Source organism: Oxyura jamaicensis, chromosome Z, assembly GCF_011077185.1.
Source record: "Oxyura jamaicensis isolate SHBP4307 breed ruddy duck chromosome Z, BPBGC_Ojam_1.0, whole genome shotgun sequence".
NCBI classification, from domain to species: Eukaryota; Metazoa; Chordata; class Aves; order Anseriformes; family Anatidae; genus Oxyura; species Oxyura jamaicensis.
Window position 1 is genome coordinate 73158494 of NC_048926.1, and position 19048 is coordinate 73177541.

General features: G+C 42.6%; 1 protein-coding gene across 1 annotated transcript; it reads right to left on the bottom strand.

The window, feature by feature from the left end:
• Positions 1 to 837: 837 nt before the first annotated feature.
• Positions 838 to 19042, bottom strand: RNF20 (ring finger protein 20). The gene is made up of 20 exons (XM_035309596.1): positions 18972 to 19042; positions 16552 to 16722; positions 16235 to 16402; positions 15980 to 16127; positions 15639 to 15821; positions 14337 to 14455; positions 13269 to 13415; positions 13001 to 13078; positions 12591 to 12710; positions 10651 to 10830; positions 10323 to 10458; positions 8977 to 9098; positions 7587 to 7984; positions 6874 to 6991; positions 4656 to 4805; positions 3509 to 3721; positions 3126 to 3251; positions 1889 to 2029; positions 1419 to 1520; positions 838 to 1188 (listed from the first exon to the last, which is right to left on the bottom strand). Exons 2-20 carry the CDS (start codon positions 16678 to 16680, stop codon positions 1012 to 1014), a joined length of 2955 nt encoding a protein of 984 aa, XP_035165487.1. The 5' UTR covers positions 16681 to 16722; positions 18972 to 19042; the 3' UTR covers positions 838 to 1011.
• Between the last annotated feature and the right edge of the window lie 6 nt (positions 19043 to 19048).

A 19048-nucleotide genomic window follows, 5' to 3' on the forward strand; every position in this document is an offset into this window, starting at 1 on the left:
TATTGGTTGATAGTCGGCTGAATATGAGCCAGCAGTGTGCTCAGGCGGCCAAGAAGGCCAACAGCATCCTGGCTTGTATCAGAAACAGTGTGGCCAGCACGTCCAGGGAGGTGATTGTCCCCCGTACTCGGCTCTGGTGAGGCTGTACCTCCAGTACTGTGTTCAGTTTTGGGCCCCTCACTACAAGGGCATCGAGGTGCTTAAGCGAGTCCAGAGAAGGGCTACAAAGCTGGTGAAGGGTCTGGAGAACAAGTCTTACAAGGAGCGGCTGGGGGAGCTGGCACTGTTCAGCCTGGAGAAGAGGAGGCTCAGGGGTGACCTTATCGCACTCTACAGGTACCTTAAAGGAGGCTGTAGCAAGGTGGGGGTTGGTCTATTCTCGCAGGTGCCTGGTGACAGGATGAGGGGGAATGGGCTAAAGTTGCGCCAGGGGAGGTTTAGGTTGGATAATAGGAAGAACTTCTTTACTGGAAGGGTTGTTAGGCATTGGAATAGGCTGCCCAGGGAAGTGGTTGAGTCACCATCCCCGGAGGTCTTTAAAAGACGTTTAGATACAGAGCTTAGGGATATGGTTTAATGGAGGACCTGTTAGTGTTAGGTCAGAGGTTGGACTCAGGTGATCTTGGAGGTGTCTTCCAATCTAGATGATTGTGTGATTCTGTAAAGGCCTCATTTCTTTCTGCAGAACCACAGACAGCTCTCATCCCACCAAGCCAGGACTTCATTGAGGTATTTTTCAACTTGACAATGTGAAATTGATAGACAGAAAATGGCCTCTGAGGCATCAAAAAAAATTCACAAAAAAAATGAAGGTGAGAACAAAATAACATGAACAAGAAAGAAACCAAAATCCACAATCTCTTTCTTTCTGTTCCCTAACCACACTGCACAGAAGAGATTGTAGATGAACAGACAGAAGCACTGACTGCCCCACAGGTGACAATAAGAGAAAGCGAGGGAGGCTGGGTGGTCACCACAAGCAGCATCTTCCTGTGACTCTAGTGGAAAGAATCAACCGATGTAGATCCTGTGGAAGTCATTGGCTCCAAAGGCAGCATTGCACTTCGGGCACTTACGCTGCCGGGTGTCATAGCGTGTTTTCACACACTCAAAGCAGAAGACGTGAAAACACTTTGTGAGGACAGCATCCTTTTTGCGCATGTTACAGCACGGGCAGGTCAGGCGGGCCTGCAAGACAGAATCATTATAGAGAGGGCTCACTGCATTGCACTAGATACATTAAAATATGACTAAAGATGAAGGTCTTTCCACTCCTCATGTGGAAAGGGTGCTTTCTTCTATGCAAAATAGGTCTACAGTGCCAGAGTTTAGACAAATAATGTCATATACTGACAGCATGACTACACAGCCTTTTCGTTAAAGCTGATTTAAGAGGAAAGTGGGAGACAGCTATGCACCTTGTAATCCTTGATTTCTTCCATCAATATCTCATCACAGTTGGGAACCATGTCAGGCTTCTTAGTGGTCTCCAGCTTCCTGCGTAACCTAGAAATGTCTTCCTGTATGAAAACAAGAGAGCAAATAAATGAGCAGTGTCTTCTGTCACAGCTAATCCAAGGAAGAAACAGAGGTAACACCTGGCCAACAGTGCACCTAGCTAAGTCATTCCACCTATACTTTTATTGCTGATAGACCAAAAGACGAGAGATGACATCACCTGGTGCTACTTGAATTGTCAATAATATCAAAACCTAAACAGCCAAGAGACTGTTTCAATAGATTGAGCTGAAATCCAAGTGAATGGACAACAAAAAATAAGTTTTAGCTAGGACACAGTAATGAAACTCACGTAGTTGGAATCTGATCTGAGTTCAATGCAAAAGGAGACAGACACCAAAGGAGACAGGTATGTGCACAAACTGTATACCTCAGCCCTTTTGAAGTTGAACATCTCTTTTTCTCTAGTTACTCTGTTTTCCACTATCTCATCCTGGAAGTCATGTAACTTCTTCTGAGCCAGCTCTAGCTGGGTTTTGAGGTCATCTGCAAGCTGGGCTGCATCCATGGCCTGAAAAAGTAAACCAGTATAGAAGTAACAGACACAGGAAAAAGTTCTAGCGATTTCTAGTCCCTCCACCTGACAATTCAAGATTGCCCAGGGAATACTTCCAGGGCTGCTGGAGGTTTACTTTTTTCAATCTTATTATGGTAGTTTCAAATGGAAGAACTGAATTTAGTCCCTAGATTTTACAAGAACAAGTTATCTTCTTGTCAACAAGCTCTAATAATTTAGTTTAAACATTCCTCTTTGTTAAAGATAAGCCCTATGACACTGTAAGGCAACTCACTTAGTGCATTTATGCACATTAATGCCCCCATATTTCTTTTTCTTGTTCAAGTATTCTTAGCCCTCCACTTCTACACTTTCTCAACTGAATTTATAGGTAGGCCTAAAGCTAAACTAGAGAGAACTGCAAGATGAGTTCTGTTGCATTTTGGTTGGTTGGTTGGTGTTTTTTTTTTTTTTAAATTGTTTTGTTTTCTTCAGATTCTCTAACTGTCCCTGCACTAGTAAATCCATTAGCCAAGTTCTCTTAGTACCTCAGAATGAGATACTAAGCACCAGTGATTGCACTGAATTCCCCCATCTCCTCTTCAAAGTGCTATTCCTGCCTTCTTTTCTATCTGTTATGTCATTCCTGTATTTCTACTAAAGACGTGATAACAATGGCAGGATCAGTCATGACTCTCAGTTTTATTCCACTCAACAGGCCTACTTTGTTTTATCATCTTACACAATTAACAAGTGTCTTAACGTTCCCCAACCATAATTTTCTTTTATTTACCTCATATTCCCTATGAAAGCTTTACTTGTTGCCAGTTAACTTAATCTGGCTGCTGCCTCTTTCATGATAAGTCTGAGCTAAGGTGCCTTTTACAGGAAACCTATCACAGAAACTACACCATGCTCATCTTTATCAAAGGAAACATCAGTCCACCACACCTCAATTAGAACTCTCTTTAGAACTCCTCAGCATTCTGGTATACTAGTCCAAAAGGAAGGAATATCAGGTACCATATACCAATGAAAGACAGGAGCCTTCTATGCTTCCCTCAAGCCCACTCCATCTTACAATCCAAGAGGAAATGAAGCAACTGCTCACCTTCCGTTTGTTCATTTCCAGAGCCTGTGTTCGGAGACCTAGCTCTTTCTCCCCAGTTCCAATACTGCTTTGCAGTAAGTGTTCCTTCTCCTCCAGTTTACGTACAACTTGCAGCTGGGCATCCACCTGGGAAAAGGAGAGAGGAGGTACAGAAGGACTGAAATGCATGCTCTGCAGTCTTCAGAGATGGCAGAATATATATGTAGAACTGTTAACATAGGAAAATGACTACTGCATTCAGCTCTGGGGACCCCAGCACAAGAAGAGCATAGACATAGTAGAGATAGTCCAGAGGAGGGCCATGAGGATGATCAGAGGGCTGGACCCACAACACCTCCACCTTCCTGTGAGTTTGGTTGTCCTCTCTACTTCTCCCAGGTTACCTGTGTCTTCAGTGTTAAAACTTGGTCTGCCAGCTCCTCCTTCTCCTCTTTCAGCAGCTTATGGATCTGGTTGGACTTGATGCGTTCTGACATCAGCTTGAAGTTGGCATCATCCTTCTCCCGCAGCTGCTGCATCAGGCGGATGTTCTGCTCCTGCATGTCTTCAAAGGCTTGGCCTGTGACATCCATTTCTGACAGCAGAGCCTCCTCTTCCTGCAAGAGGATTACAGGCTCTGGCAGAACTGATTCCTGTACCCTAGCTGTTACCCTAAAAATTGTACTCAGAGACACAAAAACTAGCACAGACCAAAGAAGACTCATGGTATCTTCCCAGCAACCAGACAGAAGTACTCCCTAGAAGTCTGCATCACAGCAGAGATGCCCTGAACTAGAAGGTGTACAAAAAAGAGACCCATCTTGACAGGAATTCACAGACTCTAGCTTATATCTGCTGGGAAAAAAAGACAGGTGTGGCACAGGCCACCTCCTAGCTTCAGGGAGCTAAATAGCTGCCATATAAACTAGGCCAATAACACCATTTATGGACATCTCAATAGTTTCCAGATAAAATGCTTACACGGCCTTTATACTCACTTGGGCTGCTTCAACATTAATGGAGTAAATGACAAGGCAGTGCAGTTCTGTACAATAAGAGAAAAACCTCAATTCTAAAAAAAGTACTTATCAAATGATTGGCTTGCCTCTCCCCTGCTCAATGGGTCCCACCCTGTTAACATTAGATTAAGCCCTTTTTTGTGGAAAAAAACGTAAAGGTAAGGTATGTCTCAGCACCATGCACAAGCATGAATTGTATGAACTGTGCCAATAAAAATACTTCTAAAAAGAAATTACAACTTCCTCTTGTAGAGGCTGACCCTGCTACTTCTCTTCTGTACTCTTCACCTAAGCTACATGGACAACTAAGATTCCCCACCACACCTGACATGAGCTCTGTGACAGCTGGCATTGGTATTTTTTGTTTGTTTCTTTTTTTGCTTCAATAAACAGGGACAAAACTTGCACATCACTACAGAAACAGAAATTCATTCAGATATTCATTCCCTTAGGTAATCTTCCTGGCTGTAAACTGAAGGCACCTACTTCCAATACGCTCAAACCATGACAGAACTTAACGGAAACTTCTAACCTGTTTAGCCATGGCTAGTTTCTTCTGTAAATACTCAATCTGTTCTTCTACTGCTCGGATCTTCCGAAGGGCATCCTCATCAGCCATCTTTTTACTCTCCTTTTTCTCCTTGTCTTCCAATTCTTTCACCCTCTGCCTTAGTTCTTCCAGCTAGAAGAAAGACAAGATAGAAATGACACTAAACACCAGAATGTGGCCTGAACATTGCTAAGAGCTGGTTTTCCCCACAATTAGTCAAAGCTTCAGAAAAACTGCCCTCAAAGCATGGGAAAATAAAACCCATCTCACTTGAACAAGTCATTGTATTACTGGCAGAGAAAGCATTAAGACAGGCTGTAAGACTGAGATCTTGATTTCAAAACTTTTGAAAATTCCATAGTACCTCTTATCAGAGTACGAACATTAGTTATCTCTTACAGTTGCCTATATAAGGCTAAGCAGAAGATCTGCTCCTTTAAGGCATCTGGTCAAGCATCGTTTTCAGTGCAAAAAGGGATAATTAAAAAGGAAGACACCATACACAAAACATACAAAGACACAACTTGACTGACAAAAGAAAGGAGGCAGAGATAGTGTGACTGACCAAGTTTGGTTCCTTACTGATGTGAGAACTTAAGTGTGTTTATCCCAGGAAGGTTATCTGGCTGGGAACCCTGCCAACTAGGGCACCAAGGAGGAAAAAAAAAAAAAAAAAAAAAAGTGGGGGAGAAACTAGAAACAAAATATGCAGAGGAGCGCAGAGGTGCAGACCTGACAAAACAGACATGGAGACAATGACAAGAAACAAACCCTGTCAATCACACTAATCGCTGGGCTGCAAACAAACTACCATGCCACTTCCAGGAAGATCACCCTGGGCTTTGCAACTGAACAGACTAAACCAGAAGAAGGGACCCCAAACTAGGAGAGGTTATGGAAATCAGTAGGAGTTCTACAAACCCATGAAAGGATGTGCACTGGGAAGGGGAGCAAGGATCAACAAAGAGGTTTACAGACAGAAAGGGGTACAAAAGGACCCAGTTGGGGGTAAAATACAGCTAGTCAGAATGGTCATTTGCCTGATCATGGCAGTCTGGCTTCTCTACTTATACCTTCTTTGTAAATCTTTCCTTAGCCATCTCTGTGTAACCTCACACACATGTACATGTGCTGCAGGGACTAAGTGCCAGCTACTGGTTAACTGGTTTGTGAGTTGGGTAGGGGGGCCGAGGACAGTCAGAGGTACCAGGTAAACCTGAGGGATCTGCAGATGTGTACACACTTGTGAACCTGGACAGTGCTGTGTGTGCACACACCTTCAATACCAAGCTTTCATCTCTACCAGTGGAAGAGGAGGTGAACTTGGCTATTTGTGTTCATGTTTTATTTGAGTCCTATGTGTGGGTGCTATTGAAGGCAATGGCTTCTCAGTGGCGATCTGTCTGATAGGGTGCGTCAGTGTCCTGTGTCTTCTGTGTACATCTCTGGGATGTGTGCTCACTATCACCACTGTTGAACCCACAAAAAAAGAAAGTAGCAGCCACACCCCTCAGCCTGGGCAGATCCTGAGTCCCAGAACGAGCTCCAGTGGCTGGACAGGAGGAAGTCCCAAACCAGAGTGGCTGGAGAAGGCAGCCACGCTCATAACATCACTTAATATCGTTAAGTGATAGCACTCACTATCATTAAGTGATAGTAACATCACTTAATATCATTAAGTGATTAAGAGTGTAGCTCTTCAATGAATCTTCTGCATGTTCACTCAGATGCAGTATTTTAAAATTTTATTCTCAAATCATTGTTCAAGCCTCACTTTAAATACATCAGGTGATGGTTCTTTGCCACATCCACTGAGAAATCTGAGACCATGCTGTCAAAATATTCCTAAAATCAGAGTTTAATTTTTGTCTGATTTGCTGCATAGCCCTCTTTGTCTTCAGGACTTTTAAAATCTTTTTAATGATGTAAAGTTAATAACCTACATGTAACAGCAGCAGAAAGCTAAACACAGCTTTGAAAGAAGCACCACCTTTAATACGGATGATGAAAACAATACCCCTCAAAAGGACATCCTGTAATTTCTCTTTTCATCTCCAGACTGTTCCAACCTCTCTTGTAAGTAACACAGGAAAAAAAACAACCTCCAGTCTGGAGATAAAAGCACCATTGTGCAGGTGCAGAGTACTTTAAGTTCTAAGTACCATGCAAAAGTAAAAGAGGGAGGAGAAATGAAATTTACCTCAGCCTTTGCTTTCTTCTCAGCTGCCATCAGCTGCACTTTGTCTCTCTGTTCTTTGGGGGCAGAGCGGTACATATCTAACAACAGCTTCATCTCCTTCTGGCTCTCCTGGGCCTTCCTGGAAACACAGAGATAGACAACTGTGAGTACTTGCCAGAAAAGCTACATTGCTGTATAACTAGCATGAGAGTCAGACCAGTATTTGCTCCATCTCCCACAATGCACATATATGGAGTTCTCCCTGGCTCTTCGCACGCTGGTAAATGCAAAATAGTCAAGGAGTACAAGATGGAGACTGAAAAGAAACAGGTTCAGGCACATATAGGCTGAAAAGCTTAGAGAAGGCAGAGGGGTGACAGAAGTACGTACCCAATGGAAAATGGATAGCAACAGCCATCCATCTCTGCTTTGGTACTAAGACAGGGAAGACCATTGTGCCCTTCACTAATAATCTGCTGCTGTAAAGGTTTACACAATTGTAATGACAACACCGAAGATTACTTGACCCACATTAAGAAGTACCTGGTTCGGTATTCATGGTTTAGGCAATTGTAGAAGTGTTACTATATTGTCCAAACCATTATCAGACAGATAGGGTGCTAGAAACCTCTCACTTCAGTAGTCAATCTCTTAAGTAAGAGCTGCAAGTTATCTCACACAATCACCCAAGCTATCTCAACTCATGCAGGAAAGAGAGGATCAGCAACTCTTACTTGAGCTCAGCCTTCAGCTGCTTAATCACTTCAGCCTCCTTCTTTCTTCCATCTTCATGTTTCCCTTTCTCCTTCTCTTTGGACTCTCTTTCCTTCTCAGATTCCTTCTGCTTCTGTTTTTCCCGCTCCCGCTCCTTTTCCTTTTCTTTCTCTTTCTCTCGCTCCCTCTCTTTCTCCTTTTCCTTCTCTCGTTCCCTCTCCCTCTCACGTCTTTCCCGCTCCCGTTCCTCTTCATCTCGCCTGGCCTTAACTTCACTAGCATCTTCAGAAGCAGCCTTGGGCACAGGTACTTGGGCAGAAGGATCGTCTGGCTCCTGTTTGATCTCTGAAGGCTCCTCCTTTGTGTCTTCAGTGCTGGACTGGGACTGTAAGATAGTACTACTACTGCGAGAACGGATCTGTCATGCAACAGAAAGGGAGAAGACACAGAAGGAAATTAACCATTAAGTATTTAGCCAGAAACCTGTATCACAGAATCACAGAATACTCAAGTTATAAGAGACCCACAAGAATCATCAAGTCCATCGCCTGGGTCCCCAAAGAACAACCCAAAAAGTCAGACCCTGTGTCTGAGAGCGATGTCAAAACGCTTCTTGAACTCCGGCACGCCTGGTGCCATGACCACTGCCCTGGGGATTTTGCTCCAGTGCCCGACCACCCTCTCAGTGAAGAATGGCTTCCTGAAGGAACCTTATCCCTCTTCCCTCATTGTCCCAGATATCAACTCGTGTGCTTTTTCTGAAATTGCTAATACTTTTCACAGAGCACTGGTGATTCTCCCCCTCTGCTCTGTGTTCGTGAGATCCCACTTGGAGCCCTGCACCCAGCTCTGGGGCCCCCAGCACAAGAACATGGAAGTATTAGAACAAGTCCAGAGGAGGGAAACAAAGGTGATCAAGCAGCTGGAGCACCTCTCCTGTGGAGAGGGGCTGAAGGAATTGGGGATATTCAGACTGGAGAAGAGAAAGCTCCAGGGAGATCTTATAGCAGCCTTCCAGTACATAAAGGGGGCCTACAAAAAGCTGGGGAGGGACTCTTTGTCAGGGAGTGTAGTGATAGGACAAAGAGTCATGGCTTTAAACCAAAAGATAGTACATTTAGATTAAATATAAGTAGGAATTTCTTCACTCAGAGAGTGGTGAGGCACTGGCACAGGTTGCCCAGAGAAACTGTGGATGCCCCATCCCTGGAAGGCCAACAACAGGTCAGATAGGGCTTTGGGCAACCTGGTCTGGTGGGTGGCATCCCTGCCTACAGCAGGGGGTTGGACCTAGATGATCTTTAAGGTCCCTTGCAACCCAAACCACTCTGTGATTCTAGAAAGGACTGACAGCATTCACCATTCCACTAAGCATTCACTGCTCCACTCTGCCATTTCTGACTCTGATACCTTGCTCAAGTCAGATTGGGCCTCTCTCAGTTTGCGCTTGTATCTCAACACCTCTCCCTTCAGCTGGTGGTTGTGATTTTGGAGGCTGCTGATGAGATGACGCATCTCTCGATTAATTGGACCTACAAAACCAGAAACACACAACTGTAATAACACACTTTTGTTCATCTTCTGTTAGTACCTTCACAGAGATGGAGAACAAGCTAAATGATAAGTGACAAGGGATCAAAACAATATTATAATAATTCTACTGCACAACAGAACGTCTACAGAAAAAAATCAGGCTAGCTTTACAAGCTACCGTAAGTCTTAGCAAATTCCCAGCCCTAGTTTTCCCTTAACATTACTCTTCCCTTAAGTAATGTTGGGGAAAAATATAATTGCACTGGGTCTGGGTGGGATGGATCTAGTTTTCTTCATAGCAGCTCACTCAGTTCTGTTTTTAGATTTAGGACCAAAACAATGCTGATAACATACCAGCATTGGTATGTAACCAGGCTTTGGTTATTGCTGAATAGTGCTTGCTGCATCAAGGTCTTTTCTGTTTCTCACTCTGCCCCCACAGAGAATAGAAAGGAGATGTACAAGAGGGTGAGAGGGGGCACAACCAAGCAGATGACCCAAACAAACCAAAGAGATACTCTAAGCTATGTAACATCAGGCTTAGCAATAAACAAGTGAAAAGAGGGAGGTTAGACATCTGCTTGGGAACTGGCTGAATATCATTTGTAGAAGATGGTGAATGACTCACACCTTTTTTTCTTTTTCAAAGGTGATGCCTTTGCATCACCTGTTTTGATGACTCCCTCTTATTCCATTCCTTCTTGTGTATTAAACATTTTTTTACGTTGACTCACAAGATTTCTTGCTTTTACTGTGTTTCCTTTTCCCCTGTTCCACTGAGGATATGAGGGGGAATGAGCAAGCAGCTCTGTGTTGCCTACCAGATTAACCCACAATAGTCACGCTATAAGAAATCTCTATAATTTTAAAGGCTACTTTAAGAACAACTTATTTATTTCTTTTGGATAGAATTTGAGCATTACCAGCATCCTTTCTAGGTTGTTATCCCAGATTTGTAAATTAATCCTCCCAAAAGTATTTTTTAACAATTCAAAATACTCTGTCATAAACCAAACTATTAGCAAAATGCAGTATTTTGCAACACCTACAAGGAAGTCAGATAACATGGAATTGGCCTGCCCTGAAACATGAGAAGAGCTTTGTTTTTGAAACATGACAGAACAAGCGTTTAATAAAGGAAAAGGAATGATATTGAATTGTCATGCTGCAATGCAGCCTTCTATTTTATTTATTTTTTTTAACATAGCAGAAAAGCTCCATACCTGCTTGTTCATTGGCAGCAAGTGTCTGTTCAAACTCAATCCTCAGCATCTCATACTCTTTGCGGACTTGTGCTAGAGTGTCCTCTAGCTGAATCACTTCTGTGCGTAGTTTCTTGTGAAGGCTGACCTCATCCCTCTGTGGAATAAGAAATAGACAGAACTTGGTGCTGTGACCCTGGAGTATCTCTCACCTCATCAACAGAAGGTACAACAACAGATAAATTATCACCAGGAAGAAATTTCCCAAACATTTCCAGAGCCACCCAAATCAACAGTGATAGTCAATAGGATGATAATGTTCCCCAGTCTGACGGAGCACAGGTGTTACCTCGATTAGTTCCACCTGACGCTGGTGTGTGGTGCGTGTGCCATGAAGCAGAGTGCGGGCCTCATCAAGATGTGCCTTCAGCTGGAGACTCTCATTATACAAAACAGAAAATTGGGACTGCATGCAGCGGTATTCTGGAGTCTCCTTCACAGCCTCTTCCACTGCTCGTCGCAGCTCAACCTGGTCAGGACAAGATGACATCATCTTCCTGTCTTTGGCATCCATTATGCAAGGTAGAAGAACAATGAATTAAGCTGTCACAAGCAACTTGACAGTGGCAACAGCACAAGTATATTAAAAGTAGAACTTCAAAGCACTGCTGTGAAGTAGATGCACATGATATGCTTAAGTATTAGCTAAAAAAAAGTCTGTGCTTTCTTTCTACTCATATATATGTTTCTCTTACAGAGCCACATTTTTTTACTATAAAAATACTTTACTACAAAACCATAATCACCTAAAACAATCAACATAGAAACATTGAAAAGTACAGCTGGGCACTACAGAAACTAGGTGCAACTAGGCATTGTTAACTTTCTAAGAAAAGGAGATATAGTGACAGAAAGCAAATGAAAGAAAGCATAGCATGTGAATTTTACTACAGAAAAGTTAGCAAATGGGTATGACTACCAGCAGTGAAGTAGATACACATATACTCACATAAAGCTCAACAGAAAGGAGAAAGCTCAACAGAAAGGAGAAAGCTCAAGAGAAAAGGAGAGTTGTATGCCAAATGGTCTCGAAGCAAAATCATATGAATAAATATAATTTACATGTGCCTCAAGACAGCTTTTGGAATCTCCTCTCTGAAGCTTGACTAATAAACTCAGATGATCCTAGCAACAACCTAAGTTAAGTATATGATATATAGAATTAACTAAATTTTATCCACTATAGACTCACAACTTTTTGTGTCACTACCAATAAGATAGGAAATAGCATATGAATTTCTTATCCAACCACTCAAACACATGAAAAAGATTTAAGTTCATCTATTATTTTAAGAATCTAGACTCTCCTACACAGGTTCCCTAGTTCTACTCACATGTGGTGGAAAGGAACTGAAAGGGGTCAAGCCAGAGATGTGGAATTAAAAAAAAAAACAGAAATCATTAAGATGTACCAAATAAATGCATCAGAATGGAGAATGGAAATAAGAAACTAGTATAATTCCCACTGATGACCACATGGTGTCACCAGTGCACTGAATTGTACACTTAAGTTGCACAAACGTGCACAAGTCCAGTACATAACCCACCTAAATCACGGAATAGTTTGGGTTGGAAAGAACACTTAAAGATCATTTAGTCCAGTGTCCCAGCCATAGACAAAGCTTTCTTTCACTAGCTCAGGTTCCTGAAAGCCCTGTCTAATGTGACTTTGAACACTTCCAGTGATTGGGCATTTACAATTTATCTGGGCAACCTGTTCCAGTCATAAAAAAATTATTCCTTAAATACGATCTAAATCTGCCCTCTTCCAGTTTAAAACCATTCCCCCTTCTCCTGTTACTACTAGTAAAAAGTCTTTCTCCACCTTCCTTGTAAGCTCCCTTTGGGTACTGAAATGCTGCAATATGGTCTCCCCAGAAACTTCTCCAGCTCTAAACAACCCCAGCCAACTCAGCATTTTTTCATAGGAGGTGTTCTAGCACTCTGGTCATTTCCATGGCCCTCCTCCAGACCCACTCTAACAGGTTTTTTTCTTGCCTTTCAGATACTGGGGACCCCAGAGCTAGATGCAGTACACGAAGTGGTGATCACAATAGTGGAGTAGAGGCATAGAATCTCTCAACCTGTTTTTTATGCATCCCAGGATGTGAAGAAGAAACACGGAATAGAAGAATACAAATAAGGATTCCCAGAGACACAGTACAACACAACAAATGGGACCTAACCACAGATAACACCTTCATCGTCACACAGGTACAGATACCGCACCTTAAGTTTTTCATTCTGTGTTGTTACTTCCGCAAGATCCTGGCGCAGTTCCTCCAACTCATTGAGGCGGTTCCCAGCAAGCTCTTTATTCTCTTCCAGTTCTGCATTCATCTCCTCAAACTGTTGGGGATAAAATGCTTTTAAATTCTACCATTAATATATTTACTGATGGTACTAATTAAGTGACTACTTCAAAAGTAATGGGCTGATAACAACACCAAGTGAGACAGTCTATTTCCCTCAGGTCCTTTTCACACAGGAAACTTAAGACACAAACAAAATGGTTTGCCCAAGGTCACCCAGGAGATCTGTGGTAAAGAAGGTATTTAAATTCTGTTCCAACCTAAGGTTATACAATCTGTCCTTGACTTTATCCTTCCCTCTGCACATGACCATATCCTTGAGATTACCTTGCGGGCATTAATGGTGATTGTGCCTCCATAGAGACTGCTCCCAGCTCCATACACCTTGTAGCCTTTGGAATTTACCTGCAAAAAAGGCAACAGGTTTCATAAACACTCAATTAAACACCAAGAATATGCTGCCACAGCATATTCAGAATCAAAGATGGTATAGCAGAGATTCTAACTTCTCAAAGCAAAGTACCCTAGGAAGATGTTGTGCAGCTCAAAACTACACTCATTTAGGTGGATTCCTATTAAAGACAATAGTGCTTACCCGTTCAAGTACATCTGCTAAGTGTCGGTTAAGACGCTGCTCTCTCTTGCGGATCTTGTCAATATTCCACTGAAGGTCATCAATCATGGTCTCCAGAACAGACACACGAGACTCTGCTGTCTCCACTCTCTCTTGCAGCTTGGAGAACTGCAATCAAAAGAGTATTTTAGACAGTAATATTAGATAGAATCATCAGTTTTTCAGAGTGCTCAATATTTATTTTTCTTCTGTTTTAATGTATGAATGCATCATAGCCTGAGTTCATGTCCTTTGCACCTTTTGCTATTGCCTTTTGCTAGTGAGACAGATTAGTCAATGAACTGTCCGAATTTTATACTGGCTAAAAACTGTAATGAAAAAAGACAAAAAACAGTACCTAAAACAGTAATGAAAATAAGACAAAACTGATCATGGCAAAAGGGCAAGAAGTTGGGGATATATAGCAGAGTGTAGAAGCTGCCACCTCACCTTATTCAAAGACACTATTTTTTTAATCTTTTTAATCCTTATAGTCATCTACTCTACAAACTGCTGAAGTGCCTTTGGACTAACACTGAACAAGGCCATGGTTAACACGAACAGGTATTCAAGGAATTGATGCCTCTGAAGAAAATACTGCCAATAATCTGAATCCCTTAATGACTGTGTTGATCTTATAATTAAGGCTCTTACACTTTCACACATGACACAGAGAAACCAAGAGAGATAAAAATGACAGGGATATCAAGTCAAATGTCTCATCTCAGATATTCACACAGTCATCTTAACATCACCTTACCATTTCCTCTGCTCTGTTTTCTAAAATCAAAAACACTCAACTCACTGATCCAATTATTCTCTTTCCTTCAGCAATATAAAAAGCAAATGAATCTGAACCACACAGAAAAATCTACATACAGCCACCCATTCTGTAACCTTCGTTCAGAATCTGTCTTTCAAATTCCACTGCTCTTGCCCCTCTCCAGAGCAATAACCTGCCTTCCAAACAACTTTAACCACAAATTATTCTAAGTGGAAAATAACCAAGCACAGACCCCCCCAGAATTATTTTCTCTCTCCTTTTTATACCTCTTGAGACATGATTCGATGTTTTTCCTGTAGAAGATCAGCCAGCTCCTGCAGCCGTCCATTTTCATGTGACAGGTAAGAATTAAGCTCCAGGACTGCTTCTTCCATCAATGTAATATCTGAGAAAGGCACAAGAAAAGGAAATGAACAGAAATCAAAGAAGGCTGTTTTTAATTCTTAAACAGCAGAGAAAGAGGAAAAAAAGTTTCTGCTGTTAACTTGTGCTTACTATATCCCTCCAGCAGGTGGTTCCTGGAGTTTGATCTCAATCCACACAGATCACTCAGTAAGCAAAGGGTTTTGCAGTTTAACATACCACACGTTCTCAACTGTCAGTCACAATCTCCTAATGCCAGAAATAATTCCAATCATGTCAGCATCAGCAATATAGAACATGCCCTTGTATCCCACTGACATGCTATGGCAGGTCAAATTCATGTGCAAACCTCCTTCAACAGGTGGTTTAAGCTAATATACAAAATGACAAATTGTAACAATTGAGTCCAGGCTGGCATGATAGCACTAGCACTACTGCAACAGAGTCTGAGACTGCCAAATAAGGATAGTAATGCTCTAGCACACCAAAGCTAGATTTGCAGAGCTCTTTGATCAGACCATATAGAACACTCCAGAAAGTAGGAAAACCCAAAGATGACTTGGTACTTCTACGTAAATTAGCATTGACATCTCTAAAAAGACTAGAATTCTAACCTTAAGCCAAGTTTTTCAAATATTCATCTGAGTGTGAAGTGAATCTTCTACACTAATTTTCAGATGCTAGTCACTTAGGTTTCCTCTGCAAAACTCTGCTTTGTGTTCAAAAGACATTGGATGGGTACCATTTTGCTCAAAACCCAGATGAAACTGAGGAGTCAGTTATTCCTAAGCCTTTTACTCAACTGCAAGTGAGAAGTTCAGCATCAGTTTGCAATACTCGTTTGATTTCCTCACTTGAAACCTTTAACTTGGTGGCCAGGAATAGCGGGGTGATAAGGTTCAACTGCAATCTGTAACTTCTCATGGTGCAGAAACACATTGCAGGCAGTACCAAACCTCTCCTTAGCCCAACACTGGGCAGAGCGCTCAGCATTCAAAGTTAGAGGCAATTATCATATACTTCTAACATGTAGTACTTGGAGGTATTGATTATTAGAAGTTTGGAAAGCTGGGCAAATTTATTTTGGAAACTACATGAGATTACAACCTAGTCATTCTTAACGCTTACAATGCAGCATCGTGTCTATGCTGGAGGCAAACAGTGTCCGTGAGTATCAGCCAAGGATTACCCCCCCTTGGTCATACCTCCACTATTCAGCTTGTGGGACAGCACATCCACTTTTTCCTGCAGCTTGTCATACATTGTGACAATCTGGGCAACAGCACGCCGGGAGGACTCTACACGCTCTTGCAGCTGAGACTCTATCTCCTCACTAGTGCTGCTGGCTAGGGTGGCTAGGAAGGAGAATGCTGGCTCCAGTCCTTCACCTGGGAACAGAAAGAGATGCAAAAAGTAAATGTGCTCTGGCAGAAAAGTAATTCTGGTCTTCAGAATCAGAAGACCAGTGACAGCCTTTAAAAAGGGAAACCAACATTGTCCACAGCTGAAAAACATCCTTTCCACTGTTCCCAGCCAGGTACCTCACCTCGCTCTCTCTCATCTTTGCGCTCCTGATTACTGTCTGAGTCTGGTTCAGGTTCTGGTACCACCAGTGCTTTTCTTTCAGACAGAAGATCTCCAAGACCTTGGTCCAGGTCAAAGCGTTTAAGTATGATGCGGATGTTTTCGTCAAACTGAATAACATAACAGGCAAGACAAGACAGGGTATGGACATGAATTAATGGAGAACAGGGAATAGAAGAAAGTGCAAGAAAGAAGTATTAACCAAACATATGCTAACCTGATTCCAGTAACGATTGATGATCAGCAGAGAAGCATCATCAGTGGCCTGCCGACGCTCCAGCTTCTCTATGTGCTCCCGCAGCTCATCCTCAATGGCTTGCCGCTGGTCGAGCATCTCTGCTAGTTTCCGGTTCTTGGTCTGCAGGGTCCGAATGTCCATCTCCTCCTGTGCAAAAGCGCAAATCAGTGGCACATCCCACACAAGCGAGATCACTAGTCCAGGCTCATCAGCAAGGAAGAGAGATGTTTTTGTTCCCAGATTGAAAAAAAAAAAAAAAAGGCAACCAGAGGTTGCCTTACACAAAAAAGACATACCGTTGAAGAAACGCCACCAAGTTTAATGGTCTCCACTGTGGTACCTGAGTCTTCAACCCCGGCCTTCTTCTCTGGAGGTGCAGAAGGGCCAGGGTCTCCAGCTGCCCTTTTATTGCCAATTCCAGACATGGTGACTGAGATATACAAGGTTCCCTCTTCTCCAAATTCAGCCTAAGTGTTAAAGAACACCATTAAAAACCAGCAAACATACCGACATAACCAGTGCCATTTAGGGGGTTTTATGTACCAACCCATCATGGTTAACAAGATGCCCAACACAGTACAGATCATGTAACTCAGAAGGTTTGGGCAAATATTGATCAAAAACCTTAAAAGACACCACAGTGAACAGCAATATGATGGAAAAAAACATCCATCATTATTACCATTGATCTGTAATGTTCAAGCAGTAGCACTTGATTTTATCATGCTCTTCAGAAATAAAATTTAATGCGGATTCAGTCTCTTTTTCTCTTGCTGTTTTAATAAAATGATTTGGGTTAGGGTTCAGCAGGCTGCCATATATGTCTGAGACTTCCTACGACTGTGCGTACATGGCACCTGTTCACTTCACACCAAAGTCTTGTTACATCAACATTCAGTCAGTTAAATTCAATGGCAGCAGCACCTCAAAGATGAGCCCTCTAAGTTTGCTAAAAAAAAAAAAAAAAATCTGAAAAATCGTACTGAACTGAGCAGCAATTCCAAGCAAAGATTTGCAAAGACCCATTTGAAGATTTTTCCTACGTTTTAGTGGAGAGACAGACACATTTGGAGTAGACTTATGACCAAATTAATGCAATTTTAAAAGTTCAGGACTGCTATTTAGAAAATCACAGATCAGCTGAGATTGTAAGGCACTTCTGGAGGTCATCTGTTCAGCGCTCTTGAATAAATCAGGGTCAGCTACAGCAGGCTGCCAAGGGCCTTGTTCGGTTCAGTTTCTGGTATCTCCAGATTCTACAGTCACCCTGTGCAACCTGATCCAGTGCTTGACAATCCTCATCACTGAAACATTTTCTTCCCTCCTATTTAAACAGTATTTCTTGCATTTTCCTAACACGTTATTTAGCAATGCAACAATTATTTCCTTGAAGGGTTTCCAAACAAATACAGAGGTTAATGCTGGAAAACAAAACTAGAGTCTTCACTAGACATAAGCAGGATTCTTTCCAATATTCACAGGTCTTGTGCCCATTCAATCTACCTCTAAACTAAATAAAACCCTTAAGTAAATGAAACATACAAACAGGATTTTCATTGTTCCATTTCATTCTATAATATCATTTACAGAACAACTATATTTTTCGTTTTGTAGAACAAACTAAACCAGGCAGTTCTTACGTACTTACTTTACTTGAGAAGTTCTACTGAAAGTCATAAGGTTATTGTACTTTTAAGATAAAGCTGGTACACTGACTGCTTTGCCAAATCTTATTGTCCAACAACCATTTTAGCATGACAGCAGCTTTCACCATATACAGAACAGTGGCTCTTTTCTAAATGAGTTAGTTACTGAAATGACACATATCTCGTCCAGTATTCCTGTGATGTGTCTTGAAATATAAATATGAAATACATCTCAAAATTAAAAGATAACTTCCATTTAACTTTTCTCCCCATTAGCAACGTAATTTGGTGGACACTGATTTTTAGCTAGAATGGCTAGGCCATTGGGAAGGGCGGGGGGAGGAAGAACACCTCCCGATAAAATCATCTACTATCTATCAGCCCAGTGAGACACAAGTGACTACCCCCTTCCAGCTGTTTTATCCAGACAAAGTATTTCCTTCATTGCCAACACCAACCCCTACAGCTGTAGCTCTCCTTCTGTCCACTACTCACTTCCTCACATATTGCATGACACTAAGCATTCACGACCACAGACCCTCTCTTTTCTTTACCTCAGTCCCAGCCTATTCATACTCATCCCTCCGCAACAGACCACCCTGACCAAAGACAGACCTCCCATACCAGGGACCCCATTTCACCTTACTCCCACTCTTACTCCTAAAAGCCTCTTGCAGAGACTAACACATACTTCTACTTGGCGCTCCCCATGCTGACCCAAAGTCACCTATCCCAGCCACCATCAGCCTCCTGCTGACAGCGAACTTCCCAGGCCTAATATTTAGCTCGTTCTGATCCAAACAAGCCCATCCCCTCAAAACTTCTCCTCGATCACGTAAGTAACTCAGGCATCCTCCGCAATTGTTGTTTATGTCACTTCCCCTGCATTCCCAGTAATTTGCCAACCCTCTGCTCCCTGCCCTGCCCTCCACACGCAGCGGGGACCCTAAATTGCTGCCACATACCCCTCGCATCCCCGGGGGCCGCCCTCAGATAGCCGAGGCCCCGCTGCACGCCCGCCCACCCCCCGGGCACCCACCGACCACGGCCACCCTCCCGCTCCCCTGCACAGATCCTGTCCCGCGATTGCCCTCACACGGACCGGCCCCGAGGTCCAGGTCCAGGTCCAGGTCCAGGTCCAAGTCCA